We start from the raw sequence: 17,618 nt of genomic DNA, 5'->3' as shown, positions 1-17,618 counted from the left end.
AACACAAAATCTTTGTCAAAAAATCGTCATCTTGTTCATCATCTTGATATACTCATGACGTTTATCATCTCTGCAAATCTTATTCATCATCTCTGCAAAATCAAAACCCTAGAACTCACACAATCTTCATTGTTTATGCAGCAGCAGGAGAAGAAAAAAGAGGAGAGAGAAAGTAGATCTGAAAATATGGAGGTGAGAGAAAATAAATCTGAAAATAATATATTCTCTCTTGATAATTGACTATATATATCATATGGTGACGTCATGGATGATGTAATGGTCCCAAAAGGGTATTTCTGCCACTACAAGATGACATTTACATCATCCATGACATCACCCTAGGACCAAACTATAATTTTTAGGACCAAACTATAATTTATATTACCAAATAGGACCAAACAGAAAATTGATTAGGTCAATTGGACTAGACTCTCTCTAATATATTATTCTTAGGACCAATTGGTATTTCCTTGAAAATAAAACAAGTTTTCAAACTGTGCTCGTTAGTTGGGTGGTACTCAATTAACTTTCCAAATAAAAACATAAGATTAAAAGGAGCATGGATGATCAAATCATGAAAACAATATAGATTTTTAACAGAAAAAACCAAATGGTGCTAGGTTTGAATCCAACAGAACTGGCTGAAAGACATCACTTAAACAGAGATCAAGATCAAATAAAATGGTTCCATTGAATCATTTTCGCAAACAGGTTACAAGCACTTTCAGATTTGGGTTTTTACACAGTACCATTAGATTTTGGGTGGTACCCAAACAAACTTTCCAAGTTAAAACAACAAATTGAAAGAAATCTCTGTTGAAGAAACATAAAATTTAAGAACCAATTTCAGAAAATTAGAAAAAAGCTTAAATAGTAGATCTGGAAAAAGTAAAATAAATTCTTTACCCATTCCTTGTTTCTCTAACGCCAAATTGTGGGTACCATTAATCTAGTATCACAATCAAATGGACAAGATCAACAGATCTTGATTCGAATCACAAAACAGTAGATAAAAGGTAAAATATAAACAAGGAAATAAGAGATTCACATAAATAAGTAACGTGGTTCGACAACGGTGTGTCTACATCCACGGGTAAATGAAATATGGGTATTATTATTTATTGGTGTTACAAGGTATGATGAGCTCCATTACTGAGGAATGAAGTTCAGTCAAGGTGAAGGTATTGAGTGAGCGAAGAGAGAGAACGAAGGCTCTTCAACCTTCAATCTCCTCTTCCTCTTAGCCGACCAAAAGTTTGTCCCCCATTTTCCATCTTATCCCTTCTACTTTACAGGGAAATGGGTATTTCATTTATTACGAAAATGACATTAGCTTAGTTTCTAAGCAGATTTAGAATTGAATCGGTATGGGCTGTTATATTCTTATATCCAACTACAACTTCTAATCACCATCACGTATCAAGGTATTTTACGGTATATACAGAAAGAATTTTCATCGGACAAAAAACTAATCAGTAGTCTGAACAATAATCTAGGCTCCAACTCTTTTTATGGGATAGTGCACGAATTTGATTTGTGGTCGGAGTAATTCGAAAATATCATTTCGATTTGGTTAGTTCGGATACACCGGCGAATCACTCTCAACCCCGACCGAGAAAACACCGAATCCGAAATCCTCTGCATTGAGCCAAACGTTAATGTGGGGGGCGGAAGAAGTTCTTTTACAGGCAAACACCAGTGAAGCATTTCAGTTCTTCTTCTCCTTCTCCTTCGATGGATTAGAGGAACGACCTTACAGACCCACATAGCCATGGCTGTCTCTCCTGATACCACTGCAATAGACCTAAAAAGTACGAAAACTTTTTCTAATTGTGTATTTTTCTTCTGTTATCTATTTAGTGGATTGAATAAGGAGTTAGTTACTCCCATTTTTGATTAAAGTTTTATATAGCATGATATTTATTGGAATTGGTAAAATAGGATCTTGATCATTTTCTTTGTTAGGATGTTACAATAACAAAAACACCTTTTTGACTTAATTAGGGTTTTCAAATTCCATCCCCAATAGGCAATTACTCTATAAACTCCCAATTTTGGTGCTCGAAACTTAACGGCACTTATAACTCACGCATTGTAATGAGTTTGTTTTCTGATAAGCTTACTCACATAGTCCATTGATAGTTCATTGTATCAAACTTATTCATTGGTCTAAGGGTTCAATTAGCATTTTAGCAGAAGGCAAGAGTAAGTTCATTGCTTCTAAGTATTAGTATTTTGCTTTCACGGTGTTCTGCTTTTTTAGAAGGTCATCTGTGGCCGTTTTACTTCATTGTGACACTTGTTCCTCTAATTGACTACTTTTAGTTCTCCATATGTTGGGGGACTCGGTAACTTACTCATATAAATGTGAAGACCTTCCGCTAGCAAACTGATCATACAGTTTTTCAATATCATAAGCAGCTGTTTAATGTCAATCAAGAATGCTTTTCAGGGATGTAAGGGAATCTGGTTTCTTCTTTGGACGCAAATCTTATGGGCAACTCTCTAACCCTTGTGCTGGTGAATTTGGTGACATATCGAAGGCAGACTCTGGAGTTAAACAAAATAGAGTTTAACCACAGAGAAGAAGAAATTTCTCTGCTAACGGTCAAGACCCCCAGTGTCAGCTCAACTGAGATGATATCAGTTAATGGTATCATTACAAGGTATTTCCCCGAGTACGAAGAGGTGAGTTCTTCTAATGTAGGTCATGTCGGTAAGAGTGATTTTGAAACTCATCCAGGCTGCCTACTTGACCTACATAAGTTCTCAAGAAGCAAATATAATGTAGATCAGAGAGCACCTCATTTTATCAAAACACCACCTGCATTACTACCCCGTCCATTATGTACAGAACCAAAACAATTCATTGAAACTCCGAGGGAGAAATTTGAAAGAACAAAATTTGGGAACGTCTTTCTGTAGCAGCAAATTATATCAGGGTATCAACAAGTACCAAGACATCAATGATTTCCGCCTGCCTATCCACGGTGGACAAGTTTCTGAACTCACTTGTGAGAAAAATTGTTTCTGAAGTCAGTGATAATGATGATTGAGGAAATCTAACATGTATAAAGCCAATTGTACTGCAAATATCAAAAATATGTGATATGAATGAAATGGAGTACCAGAGGAATGAGGTTCAAAGCTGATTTCTTGTTCCTGCACATTTGTTGTGCTGAGATAGTTACGATCCTTTGTCTTCACACAGGTATGGATTTTTACTTGCAGTTCATTTGTTACAGGACCGGTACGTTTGTACCAAATTTAGTTATGTATGTAACTTTGGAAATACTTGTAGATAGCTCTCTATGTTCTGTAAATTGTATTGTGAGCAATAATGTAGGTTCGGTAGTCCTGTTATTGTAAGGTGGAAATCCTTTTTTAAACCCTACTGAAGTCTGCAGACGAAGTTTTAAAGCCTCTGTCCAAGTCTCAGTCTCAATCTCAGAGTCACCAGTCAAATGGGCAGGTGGGAAGTAGTTATCAAGTTCGTCTCAATTGTCATTGATTGATTACTTTACTTGTTTCAGGTACAATGTTTTGATGTTTTCTATAACATAATGGCATGAAACCAAATTACCCTCTTTTCTGTTGATTGAAAGTTAAGACTATTAGTTTGCGAACTTGCACAAATATGTCCTGTCTACGGCAGTTGTGGAGGAGAACGGAGTTTGTTTTCAACTGGTCATAGAATTTGACAAAAATGTTTGGCATTTTATCACCAGCCAGTAGTAGACTAGTAGCACTATTAAAAGCAGGTGGGTGGGTCTTTATTGCTAATCTGTTCGAGGAAGATGATTAAATAATCACTACTACTCTGAATCCAGGCCTGCTGCAAATACACCCAAAAGTTCAAATTCATAAATTGGAAAAAAACCTGAAAGTTGGACTATAGAGGACACAGTTACCTCAAAACTCCATAAGTTATTAGGTCAATCTTGACAAGTTAGGCATATATTATACGATAATTTTATTGTTTTGACTCTCAAAATTTCAAACTGAAGTTGAGAGTTGAGACTAGTATACGTCTCAAAGTGCAACTTTTTTTATCAGAAAAAAAAGAGGACTCAAAAACAAACAAAAAACTCGAAACAAGGCCACACTACCCCAGCAAACCAAGAAACATGGTACATTGCCCAACAGACCCATGTTGATGCCACCGGACTTAGTTAAGAAGACTAGCCTAAAGCTTATCAGTTGCATTTAAGAAGACTATCTAGTTGGACCATGCCAAACTGTTAGTTAAGAAATTAAATATTAGATGATAAAAGATTCTGGGATTTCTAGTGGGTAGGTAGGAGAAACACCGATGGTTCTTGCCTAATTGTCATCTTGCAACCTCGTCACTTTTTGTTTGTTGCGTCACCTCTTGTGTTGTTTTGTTTTTCCGAAGCATTTGTTGCGTCGTTTAAGTGCAGTTTCTATGGAATGAACAAATCAAACTTGAAAAATAGATGGGCAAATTAATAAATTTGATGGTTTGTTGAGTGCGGTTGTAGATTAGGTACGCGTTTGATGTACAACCGCGCGACGCAACCAAACACGCTGGTGTGTGATCCAAAATCTGACCGTTTTTCTACAAATGCCAGCAGCTCTAGTAAATCCTCCAGCGTGTGACTTATAAATATTCCGAATTTCAACTCCAAATTCACACATTCTAAATCTCTTTACTCTTCTTCTCTGAGCTTAAAAAAATTCTTCAATTCAACAAACTAAGATGTCTCGGTCCTTGTTAGTTCGGCGAGCTCCGTATACTGCAGGAGAAGATGAAGCTATTTGCAGAAACTGTGTTTTTTTAGTTACTCAGCTTGCTTCAGCAAACTATCCGTAGGTGAATTTCTGGACGGTTATTCGCGAAGGGTTCTGCAGTGACACCCGTAATCTGAGTCGTCATGCTATATGCGACATAGAAAATCGTTTTAGTACAACTAAGAAAGAAATAAGTGAGTTTCTAGCTTTAACTATGCAAGCCAATCGGTATAGACTGAGAGATGAAACTGATGCTGAGATGGTAAGAAGATCTTTAGCTGAATGGCGAAGATGGAAAAATATGGCTTTTCGTTTCGAAAATTGTTTCGAAATCCTTAAGGTGTTGAAAAATTAAACCCATTCCTTGTAGTTGTTGTTCCACCTAGTACTTATCATTAGTGAATCTAGTGTAAAACGCTTAATGTTAAACATATATAATTTCATCTAAACAAACCGTCGCAGAATTAAAAATTACAATCCTTTTTTTAACGTCGCCCATCGTTATCTCGCTCGTTGTTATCTTCGAGGCCTGGATTCAGCCATTCTCCAAGACCTGGGATATCCCCACTTTCCAACATATTTGATAAATTTGTATAAGGGGAAAAAACTGGTTGAAGAACACTAGGAGATTGGAAAACACTCGATCCTCCAAACATATAAGATGTTTGTTGTGGTGGTGGTCGTGTAACAGTGTAGCAAGAATCATTTGGGTTGAAGGAAGAGAATTATGATGAAATGCGCCTAGCATCTGGGTGAACTACTTGAGGTTGAGATATACTCACAGTTTGTGGTAAAGTACTGTGTTGTACTTGTGTTTCTCGTGCCATGATCTGTTGCTCCTAGTAGAATCGGAAGACTGTGTATACCCATCATATTTTACAGTTGGACTCAATCCAAACATTGTGTCCATCTGCCATTTGCGACACACATTCAAGTGTATATCCCTCATTTGTCGATTCAACCAATACATACCACTAAGTTGTCTCTTCAACTCTTCGTTACTGGCATCCACATTATAATAAGGATAATCACGTTCCATAGCTTGGGAAACAATGGGGATCGTGGTTGGATCACCTGGTGAAGTAATACTTGGCATCTCCCAACAGATTACGGGCAAATTTGACGAAGATGATGAAGAACTTGCACCCGTGGTGGGGTAAGTCATAAAGCATGGATCTTCCAGAGGCGGCTGGCTAGGAATGATTTTGCATCATGATGAGCCAAACGTGATAACCCTGGGAAATCAAACCCATAGATGTGCATGTTGTTTGTACCAATTACAGGCTTCGCAATCGACTTGTACCAGTTGACATACTGCGCTTCATCAATATCCCTCTGTGTGTTTAGTTCACACCTCTCCCACGACAATATTCTCGGCCGACCAAAATCTGATGCAGAGGTTTGCATATGTGGTGGAGGGTTAATTGCAATTGCACAAATCCCACGTAACTGGTACATCAGTCTTTCTCCCATGTATCAAACCCCTCTATCCATTTCTGGAGTGTAAAAAATAAATCTACGGAGAGAATAATCAAGAAAATGTTCAACATCATTACGACGATACTCAGGAAAATTAATGTAAGGGTGAACAATAACATTCATGTGGCTCTGAGTCATCTGTTGATACCTCTGAACAAAACTATAAAATGAGCTGTCGCTGCCAGTGTTCTTCGCCAGTTGGACTTTAAGTACATGTCCATGATTGGAACTCTATGGCTATTGTCTTTAAGAATTGGTTTACCAACACGGAAGTAAGTATACCACCAATACTGCAAATTATTCCATAATTTAGTATTTTGACTTAATATACATTTATTCATAAAAAAATTTAAATTTAAAATAATAATTTGGATATTTACCTCTATGATTCCCCAAAAACCAGTGAAGTTAGCTGTACTTATGGACGCTTGATCCAGCCTACAATACATTTCTACTAAAATTGCAGAGCCCCAATCATAATCTGGTGCTTTGTCAAGATCTTCTAATGCGTCAAGCCAACCAATATGAGAAACATTAGTTGAGTTTGGAAAGAATGTCTAACCCAGTAACCATAAGGTAAACACCCTTTCGAGTTCAACATAGTCATCTACATTTGTTGAGTTTTTATTTTGGTTAAGGAAACGCTTCAAAGATGAACATAATAGTCCACCTCCTTTCAAATCTTTATGATATTCACGTTTACGTGCTTCTATAAACGAGGGAAGAAGCGTCAGTCATTTATTATTTGACATTCATTCATTTTGGTTGAATGGTATATGATCTTCCACTCCACTTGGGATCCCACAAATGAAATACAAATCAAGGGGCGCAATTCCTATTACAAGCATAGTATCAACTATAATTAAATTTTTTTGATTATTTAATAATTATTTAAAAATTAAAATTTAAGTTGAGTTAAACAAAATTACCAATTTCAAAATCCATATAATGGAACGTGTGCGTCGTCGTCCACCACCTTTCTACCAATACTCTCGTAATATTTTTGTTGTGTTTTCTAAGCTTCACAATAAAGCGCACGCCAGGGATATCTGTCAACCCTTTCTGACTGCAGGGGGTGGACCTTCTTAAACAGCCTTTAAGTCTGAAAATCCACCTCTCATTCTATAATAACTCTCAGACCGCTCTTCATATCCCGACACATGACCTTGGACTAATGATGGAGCAGCAAAGACACTCGACCAAGTAAACTCTGCTTCCATTGCGAGCTGGAAGTAGAAGAAAAGCGATCGTACCTTGAAAAATTGGTTGATGTTGCTCGTTGTAGATACCGGTGTAGATGGAATGTGGTTGATCGTAAATGTTCCATAGTCATTGTGATGGCTACTCTTCCTGATGTCGGGTCCTCCTTTCGTTATTGATGTGTTGAGTTTGTTCCATCCCAAAGGGTGAAGTTGTTTAACAAAAGAATCATGCCCCCAGAAAAAATTTCTGGTAATTCGATCGATTTGTTTGTGAACATGAGTTGGGAAAAGTTGTGTTTGCATAAGGTGGTTGGAGGTTGGAGTTAAGGAGGTTTTAATGAGAACTAATCTCCCCACATGTGTAATATATTTTGTCATCCATCCTTGGGATTTACGAGCTATCCTTTGAAGCAAAGGTTCGAAGATGTGACGGGAGGTTCTCCCGTGTTTGAATTGGACTCCAAGATATATAGGAGGGGTTGAAGAGGTTGGCATGTTGTAAAATTGGTGTAGAGTATTTATGTCATGTGGTTGTAATCTCGGATGGTGGATGATTATTTATTTGGTTGTGTTGATTATTTGCCATGGCGATGAGCCATATGATTGAAGTATCTTTTTTAGGTGGATGTTACTTTCTTGGGAGGCTTTGTAGGTGATTAGGAGATCATCTTGTCTTAAGCCTCTCGTCGGTGTGATGAAACCATGAGGGATACCATTGATGTTGATGGAGTAGGTGACATAGCTGATACATAACATGATATAGTCCACAAATATTGTTGGGAAGCCTAATTTGGTGAAGGATTTTTAATGAAACCCCGATCTATCATATGCCTTTTGGATATATAGTTTAAGAGCAATTTTGGGATTTTTGGTGATTGCTGCAGTTTTGATGTAGTGGAAAAGCTCTCCTGCAATTGCAATGTTATCATGAATTGAACGTTGAGGGACGAAGGCGCTCTGATATGAACTTATTATAAATGGGAGAAAGGGTCGAATGCGGTTGACTAGAATTTTTGATATGATTTTGTAACAGACGTTGCATAGGCTGATAGGTCTGAATTGAGATGGTTTTGTTGGGTGGTACACTTTTGGAATTAACGTAATGTTGGTGTGGTTCATGAGGGGGTGGATATCTAAAGAATTAAAAAAACTTCGTACCATGGCTATTATTTGAGTATGAGTGGTATCCCATAAAACTTTGAAACACTTACTTGTATAGCCACCCGTCTCAGGGACACTTTATGAGTTGATGGAGAATAGAGCTTGCTTGATTTCTTGTACTCTTACTTCTGCCGAGAGTGAATCACATTGTGTAGTTGTTAATCTTGGCGTCATTTCCTCAAATAGGTCTTCATCTATTATTGTGTTCGGAGCTGTGTATTGAGTTGTGAAATGGTCCAGGATGATTTGAATTACTTGATCTTTATCGGAAAGCAAGTTGTTTTGTGGATCTTGTAATTGTTGAATATTGTTGCGACTTTGGTGTATGGTTGCTTTGGTGTAGAAGAAGGTCGTATTATTATCTCCTGATTGGAGCCATTGTATTCTGGATCTTTGTTGCCAATATGTGGCATGACATTGGAGTAAGGTTAGGTGTTGATTCCTTTGCTCTTTTTCTTGATTTAGCCAATATGATAATTCTTCGCCATTATGAATGGCGCACTGATGTTGTGTCCTCTGAATTTGCGTTGTTGACTTACGTATTAATTTTGGAAGATGCCCAAAGGTGTCCTTGTTCCAATCAATAAGAGTTTGGCCAATGATGATTAGTTTTAGCTGAAGGTCTAGAGCAGATTCTGCGTCACTTTGTTGAGTCCAGGCAAATGCTACAACTTGCTTGAGATGAGGGTGCGTCAACCAGAGATGTTCAAACTTGTAACTTTTTTGTCCCTGCCAGTCAATTGCTTTGGTGTACAAAAGGATGGGGGCGTGATCAGACGCTATCCTCGGAAGATGAGTGACGGCAGCATGAGGATTTGTCGTGCGCCAATATGGGGTTGCAAGTGCTCTGTCCAATTTTTCTAATATGTTTTCTTGGCCCTGCTGATTGTTTTTCCAAGTGTATGGATCCCACGAAATCCTAGATCGATGAATCCCATTTGATCTATCATTGTGAGGAAAGGTTGAGTCCCGTTATAGTTGACTTGTCTTCCTTCTTTCTTCTCTTATTGGTTTGTTACTTCATTAAAGTCCCCTATCAACACCCATGAGGTTGAGTTTCTTATGTTGGGGAAAACTGTTGGGAAATCCAGCCAAAAATCAGATCTTGCAGCTGGATGTGGAGGATCGTAAATGCCTATGCAAAGCCATGGTTGAGCCAGAGCTTGGGGAGTGACAAGGACATGGATGAAACTTTGGGATTGAGTTAGGACTCATATGTTTAGGTTGTTCCACATGAGACAAAGTCCTCCTCTTCGACCAATTTTGGGGACTGTGGTTAGGTTTTGGAATTGAAGGGATTGAGCAAGTCCTGACATATTTCTTTCATTAGCTAAAGTTTCTGAAAGGAAGAGGATATTGGGTTGTGCAAAGAGATTATATCTTTTAGGGTTGTATTGTGATTGGATTATTGATACCCTGGCAATTTCAGGAAAAAATGTTCATGTTTAAAAGTTGGACTGGATCTGATGTGGAGAGGAGTTGAAAGCGCAGTCGAAATAAAGCTGATCTGGCTGAGAGTTGTAAAAATGCCGAGTAAACCCAAAGGGTGAAAGAAAGAGTAAGTAGATGGGTCTACTAATGGGCTTTAGAAAATTTCAGTTAAAAGACCATGGGCTTGAGAAGGTAGGAAATATGAGGGATAAAAGGAATAGATTCAACACAAATTTGATGCTTGCGAGAATCAAAAAAATAGTTTAGTAACGTTGCTGAGATTGAGGAAAAGAAAATTGAAGATGGTAAAGGGTTCTAAGAAATAAAGTAGATGATAGAATGATCGGCAAAGCTAAAGGGTAAGATGAAAATATGAGAGAATTCACCTTCTGAAGCAGTCAAAACATGTTAATAAAAATAGAAACAGAGGTGATAAGAGTGAAGTACAAACATAAAGGAAAACTATGAGATAAATGTAGTTAGGGCAAAATATTTCTGAGCTAAGAGAGGGGCAAAGAAAACCTAGTAATGAGGATTAAAAAGAATGCTAAAAACTGAACTGTAATAAGGATGTGATGGCTACTACAATAACACACATGACACACAATGATGAAACGAACTCAAGAATGAAAATACTAAGCTTTAAAAACAACTTTTAAAAAACAGACTCGATTAAAACACACTGAAAGGAACAAACTTTGAACACAGCTAGATCAAAAGCACTCTGTTGCCAGAGAGATTACATTTCAACAGACAATATAGAATTTATAGTAAACTTTGACAAGGATGCGACCTAGATATATTTATATCTAATATGCTAAAGCTGCAGAATGCAAGTTAGATAAAGGAGTAAAATCTAAAGTTAGGAAGAAATAAAATACTAAGACAGATATACAAGATTAAGACAAGATTATAGCTCAAAAAATAAGGTCCCACCAGCCCCAAGATATATTTTCAAGTTAATATTGAGTGTGTTTCAGATGATGTGGTGATATAGTGAACTTGAACATCGTTGGACGATGACAATTTAAGGTCTATTTACTGGTGTTACTGGAGCTGCTGCTATTGTGACTGTCACTGTTCAATCCTGATAGTCGTTGTTGATGATGTGTTGTTGTTTTGATTCTCTTGAACAGTGTAGAGTGATCTCTCCACTGTTCTAGTTCCTAATTTGAAACTCTCCTAGAGCTGGCTGGTTCAGAAGAGGTGCCAATTCCATTCTTTAGGAGGAATGCCTGCTGCTCAGAGTTCGATTTTTTATTCCCAGGTATTGGTCTAGAGTTTTGAGAGCTTGAAGATGAGTCAGAGACCAGTGCAAAATCTGTATCGATGTCTGAGGTTAGGAAATTGACTGGACTAAGATCATTATTTTGCTGCGGAAAAGTTGATTCTTCTTCAATTTGTATCAGCTATGCAGCTTGTACTGAATCATTTGCATGCTGTACTGGTGGAGATGTTGATATTGTTGCTATTAGAGTTTGTGGACATATGAGAATTAAATCCCCTTTGGTTATAGCCTTCAAAATCACTTCCTTCCGAAAAGAAATGGTAGATTGATTTCGGCCTAAGGAAACAGGTGAATGGTGGACCTCCAAGCTCCAGTTACTCCAATCAGAATATGGAGCATCAATATCCACATTAAATCTCTCTTCATCAGTGTAGTTGTCTTCAGGTTCTGGAGTGTTATGGGGAGGTGGAGGAAGTGGAGGGTCTGGTGATTGCATTCTTTGATGGGAGAGAATATAAATGTCTATGCAATTCTCAATAACATGGCCCAACCTGTTACAGTGGTTGCAAAACAATGTAGGGAGTTCTAAGTACTGGAAAGCAATCCAGTTAATACTATGATGATTATTTGGGACTGGTACCTCAAAAATCAGAGGTTGAGATAAATCAATTCTTACCCTGATACTCATGATGTTGTAACCATTTTGATGAGTGATAAGGTCATTGTATGCAATAAGCTCTCCTAATTCTGAAGTGATTTTCGTGACATTGATAAATTGTGTTTGCTCAGGGTATAAATCATGCATAATAATTTCAAAATCTCCATATTCAATTGAGAAAGTAAGAGGGTTTAAATATGAATTCCAAGGATGGAACATGAAAAAGTCTCCATAGATTACTCTAATTCCCTGCCTAAGGACATCAATCATTTCATGGTGAAATTCAAACTTAATAAGATAATAAAACTCATTGAACGTACTAATAGATAATAAAACTTAATAAGATAATAAAACCCATTCTGGTTAAGAAACCTCCAACAAGCTTATGCTTCCATTATCCATCAGGGTTATTAAGACTTCTAGAGTGAGTTTGAAAACTATTAAAACCTCTATCATATTGCCAACGATTAGACATTGCACAAACAGGATTAAAACCAGCAATGAACCAACAGAAGATAGAAAATAAGACAGAAAAACTAGAAAACGAAAATAGGCAGGAAACAGAACAATATATGAGGGTGATGAATGCATGTTGAATTGAATGTTCTATATATAGGCAAATGCACATGATACTATAAGATGTGTAATGATTAAAATTCAGACTAAAGTTATAAAGAAGCTTATTGCAATACAATCACAGAAAGTAAGGTTTATGGTTGAGAGAAGAATGGGAAAAAGTCATAGCAGCTAAATAGGTTTTGACTAGTTGAAGTATTAGATGTAAGCATATCAAGGCGGCACCTAGAGAGATTGAATCACTAACCTGAATAAAAAACTTCCGATGTAACCAAAGTGGGGTGATGATTTCAGACAAAACAGATGACCATAAATACCTTGAACTTGGAGAGTTGATTTCAGATGCAGAAGGCGGTTTGACTGGTAAATCTCATGAAATATTCTAAAATCCCAATTAGATGAGGATAAAATTCCATCGATCCGTAGAAATCAGTAGAGTCAATTGAAACTTTTGATTAGTGCAGCAAAAAAAAAAATTAGCAGACTCAGTCTTAAACATAACCTTGTAACAATGCAACTAAATTGGTTTTCTTTAACATAACATAACCGGAAAAAAATAAAATTAGCGTGAGTGTTTTACAATATCAAACTGGAATGTTACACTTACTTTTTGAACCAAACTGCTTCAAAAAAAAAAAGAAGAAAAAAAGACGAATTTGATTGCAAGTGTACTACCATAATTTAGGTCTATTAATGCCGTTTGCTCGTGGCGGCATGTGTTATATTTTCTCCAACTAATTGGTCTCCTCTTGGGAATTCTTTCGGGCAATAACAGCAATGATGTCTATCGGAATTACAAAAAAAAAAATTAAATAAAGAGCCTTTTCTTTTTCTCTCCCTGCCTCAGGCTATTTATACGTCCATTGTTGAGAGCATGATGAATTGCTTTCAAAACTAAACCATCTCTCTCTTCTTCTCTACTATCAACTAAAGAAAGAAAACCTTACAAGGGTTTGAATTTGCATTCTTGTTACACTACTTGTTCAAATGTATGACAACCCTCTTTGATTTTCAATGCCATATTTTGATAATTCAAATTCAAATAAACATGAGATTTATAAGGAAATTTACACTCTTTTGGGGTTTGATATTTCTGTAGATCTTGAGTTGAATCTCTGATTGGCTCTATTTTTCTGATTTGGACTTTGTGATCCATTTTCTTAAATTGATCCGTCTGGTGATCAGTGAAGTTTTTCACATTGTTACTCATTTTCTTTTGGATTTGCAACTGGAAACTGAACACACTTAATGATTTATTTTTTTTGCTTAATCTGAAGATTTTGTAATTCTTTATGATTTATATGTTCTCTGCACAAATCTGTCTAATGAAATTCAACAATCTTGTTCAGATCTCATCTGTGATCATTAAATGGCTCCAGAAGCAGCTGCGGATTCTCCAAAGCCTCGAGGTATATCGTTTGGTTCGATTATACTGTATAAAGACATTTGCTAAGAAATTAATAATTGATGAAACAATTGTCATGGTTTCGTTAATGAATTGTTAGCCTTGAGTTAATGAACTAATAATAATATTCTAGAGTTTTTAGTTGTTTGATTATCTTTCTTGGTTTATTTGGAGCAGATGTTTGTATTGTTGGTGTTGCACGTACACCGATGGGTGGATTTCTCGGGACCCTTTCATCTCTACCAGCCACTAAGCTTGGGTCCATAGCTATCCAGAGTAAGATAATGGCCTACAGTATCTGTGTCATTTAAGATTATGAGCGCATCCAGAAGAGTATGTATAACATGTTTCTGAACTAACTTGTAGGTGCTCTTAAGAGGTCGAACATAGATCCATCTCTCGTGCAAGAGGTCTTCTTTGGAAATGTTTTGAGTGCCAATTTAGGTCAAGCTCCAGCTAGACAGGCTGCATTAGGTGCAGGGATACCTAATTCAGTTGTCTGCACCACAATCAACAAAGTGTGTGCATCAGGGATGAAGGGTGAGAGGACCATCTCTAGGAAAAAGTATTCTCTGTGCAACATGTGAATTGAAGTGCAACTGACATTTTGTTTTGGTCACACAGCTACGATGCTTGCTGCACAAAGTATTCAATTAGGTATCAACGATGTAGTTGTGGCCGGTGGCATGGAGAGCATGTCTAACGTTCCCAAATATCTTGCAGAAGCAAGGTTAGTGTTTCTCATAGGTTGTCGTTTGCTTGTATATATGCTGATTTTTGCAGCAGGCTCTATGCATTAAATGACTTTATGTAGTCTGAGCGTTAATAACTTAGCAAGAAAGCTGTCAAGGAGCGGTGAATTTGGATTTTAAGTTAGAATAACTTCCCTTTCTTTCCGTGTTTGATCATCAATTCTCATCCTTCTTTATTAAAAACCGTTCTAGGTTTGATTAGTGATGCAGGACAGTTGATTATTGTCAGTTTTAGTCCAATCTTAGCAAATCCTTTACTTTATAGTGAAACAAATTTTGTCGAAAGAAGCAATAACTGAATTTAAACACCACTTTATTTATTTTATGCAGGAAAGGATCCCGACTGGGGCATGATACCCTTGTTGATGGGATGCTCAAAGATGGGCTATGGGATGTCTATAATGATTATGGTATGGGTGTGTGTGCTGAGCTATGTGCAGACAACCATTCAGTAACTAGAGATGAGCAGGTAATCTAGCTATCCACGTATCCTTCTTTGTACACACTTACACCACGTGTTTGATTCTTTTGCATCACCTTTTAGTTCTGTATACATAGATCCTGACTATATGTGGCTCCTGCAGGATGCTTTTGCTATCCAGAGTTTTGAGCGTGGCATAGCTGCTCGAGATGCTGGTGCTTTTGCGTGGGAAATAACTCCAGTAAGATTTCAATTTCTTTGTTTAGCTGCAGGAATTTTTGTAGTTTGTTCTCAGCTGTGTTGTTAACCAGGATTTGTGGCAAACAGGTTGAAGTTTCAGGGGGTAGAGGAAAGCCATCTATGATTGTTGATAAGGATGACGGCCTGGACAAGGTAAACAATTGGGTTGTTAGTCTGTTGAACATGATTCAGTTGTATCTCTTGGTACTTGTAAAGTGCGAAGTCGTATGGACTATAGACCTTTTTCATTTGCAGTGCAGATACATCCTACAATTCATCTTATTGATCCATCTTTGATTAACTAATAAGACATGTAAAAGTACTGGAACGGGGAGAAGAGCCTAACTCCTCCAAACTGATCCATATCAATTATAATATCTGTTCCTCCTTTTTACTGCAGTTCGATCCTGTAAAGCTAAAGAAACTAAGACCCAGTTTCAAGGAGAGTGGAGGTTCTGTTACTGCAGGCAATGCATCTAGTTTGAGGTCTAGTTCTTCCTATCTCTATTTGTATCACAATCTTTTGGTTCCACTTTTCTCATACATTTTTACTACCTAAGACTGCCTTGATTTACCATGTCTCTGCACTGCACATTGAGACTTTAAAAATGTTAAGTTGTTGGCTTAGTGTGTTGGCACTGCTTTACCTGGCTCATCAGCATAGGTTGAGTTTTTAAACTCAGTAGATACAAACAATGCCTCGTATCCAGTGCCAGTCCAGGCCAGCATTTTTCTGAACGTGTAAGGGACTTTTAAGATGCTGATCTCTTTGCTAAGAGTTTCTGCACTATCTCCTTGACAGCGATGGAGCTGCTGCATTAGTTCTGGTGAGTGGAGAGACTGCAGTTAAGCTTGGACTGCAAGTGATTGCCAAGATCTCAGGATATGCTGATGCCGCTCAGGTATTACTAGAGGATAATTATAGACAGTTATAACTTGGTGAAGGTTTTGCATCCTTAAGTTGCTTCATTGGGATACCATGATCTTTTATGCTGATGTGAGATAAACTTGCAGGCACCTGAGTTATTTACAACTGCTCCAGCGCTAGCAATACCGAAAGCCATTTCACATGCTGGGTTGGAGGCTTCTCAAATTGACTACTATGAGATCAATGAGGCCTTTGCTGTAAGTTCTATTTCAAAGAATATGAACGTCTTACATGTGAATAGTTAAGAATATACTAAGTCCATCTTCTTCCCTACGCTTTCGTTCTTTTTACAGGTGGTGGCTCTTGCAAATCAAAAGTTGCTTGGCCTTAATCCCGTAAGTAACAGAAGCTTCCCTAGGCCGTTCTATGTTTGGCACCCCATCAAAAATTTTGAACTAAATTCTCGTTATGAGCTGATTTTTAGTTTTGTTTACGCAACCAGATGTTGCACCCAGCACTGTAGTATACATATACTTTTGCATTTCCCCGCTTCCTGTCCAAACTGATTTCTGATTAAAATCTGCTTTGACGAAATTGATCTAAGTTTTATGTGTTCCTAATACATGCAGGAAAAGGTGAATGTGCATGGTGGAGCTGTATCTTTAGGACATCCTTTAGGATGCAGTGGAGCACGTGTCTTGGTCACACTTTTAGGGGTGGAACTCCTAATTACCTGCTTTTTTATTTGTTTTATGCTTTGCTTAAACTGAAATGCGAGCTCCAATTCCCGAATTTAATATCCTTATTAAACATCTTTGGACGATACAACAGGTTTTGAAACAGAAAAACGGGAAGTACGGAGTTGGAGGTATATGCAATGGAGGAGGAGGAGCCTCTGCCCTTGTTGTGGAGCTTGTGTAAACCTGTCTGCTTCTGAAACTTGTTGTGGGTTGCATTGTTAAATTTTCTGCTCAGTTCTAGTTGTCATATGCCCAATTATTTTTTTTCTCTTTTTTGTAGTTTTTTTTTTATTTATATAAAATAAAATCTGTATCCGAAAGGTAAAGCCATTCATGATCCAAGTGTAGTCTTGTTCGTAATTTATTCATCCAGCGTAGTTGATTGATCGTATATTCTTTCCATCCAACAAATTCTTCAGTTCTTGAGTATGTGCTGGATTGAAGTGCCAATGTTAGAGTCTTTAATGTTTCCAGAGGAATTCAGTTCTTGAGTATGTGCTGGATTGAAGTAGCAATGTTAAAGTCTTTACTGTTTTCATGGATACTCCAAATTTGATTTGATTCTCTACTTAAGAAACCAAATCGTCTACTAACAATCTAAGATTTCTTGTGTAAATTAATATTGGCTAGAGGCATCACTTGGACACTAGGGTTTTCCCAAAAAGAAATAAAACTTTAAACAAAGGAAGAAAAGTATAAAGTGAT

At 37.3% G+C, this 17,618-nt stretch overlaps 1 protein-coding gene and 1 long non-coding RNA gene across 2 annotated transcripts; both read left to right on the top strand.

Annotated features, from left to right (window-relative positions):
* The first annotated feature begins 1,408 nt into the window (after positions 1 to 1,408).
* Positions 1,409 to 3,352, top strand: LOC113288170. Its single transcript, XR_003330506.1, has 2 exons — positions 1,409 to 1,811; positions 2,453 to 3,352. It is a non-coding gene; the product is annotated as an uncharacterized LOC113288170 (long non-coding RNA).
* A 9,952-nt stretch (positions 3,353 to 13,304) lies between these two features.
* LOC113288169 (acetyl-CoA acetyltransferase, cytosolic 1) lies at positions 13,305 to 17,407 on the top strand. The gene is made up of 14 exons (XM_026537127.1): positions 13,305 to 13,476; positions 13,837 to 13,896; positions 14,070 to 14,168; positions 14,259 to 14,432; positions 14,517 to 14,622; positions 14,975 to 15,113; positions 15,229 to 15,306; positions 15,393 to 15,458; positions 15,706 to 15,791; positions 16,108 to 16,207; positions 16,320 to 16,430; positions 16,527 to 16,568; positions 16,803 to 16,889; positions 17,005 to 17,407. The coding sequence occupies exons 2-14, from the start codon at positions 13,857 to 13,859 to the stop codon at positions 17,092 to 17,094; spliced, it is 1,218 nt and encodes a 405-aa protein (XP_026392912.1). The 5' UTR covers positions 13,305 to 13,476; positions 13,837 to 13,856; the 3' UTR covers positions 17,095 to 17,407.
* The last annotated feature ends 211 nt before the right edge of the window (positions 17,408 to 17,618 follow it).

This window comes from Papaver somniferum, chromosome 6 (genome assembly GCF_003573695.1).
Source record: "Papaver somniferum cultivar HN1 chromosome 6, ASM357369v1, whole genome shotgun sequence".
In the NCBI taxonomy this organism is placed as follows: domain Eukaryota; kingdom Viridiplantae; phylum Streptophyta; class Magnoliopsida; order Ranunculales; family Papaveraceae; genus Papaver; species Papaver somniferum.
This window is presented reverse-complemented; position numbering and strand designations above follow the sequence as displayed.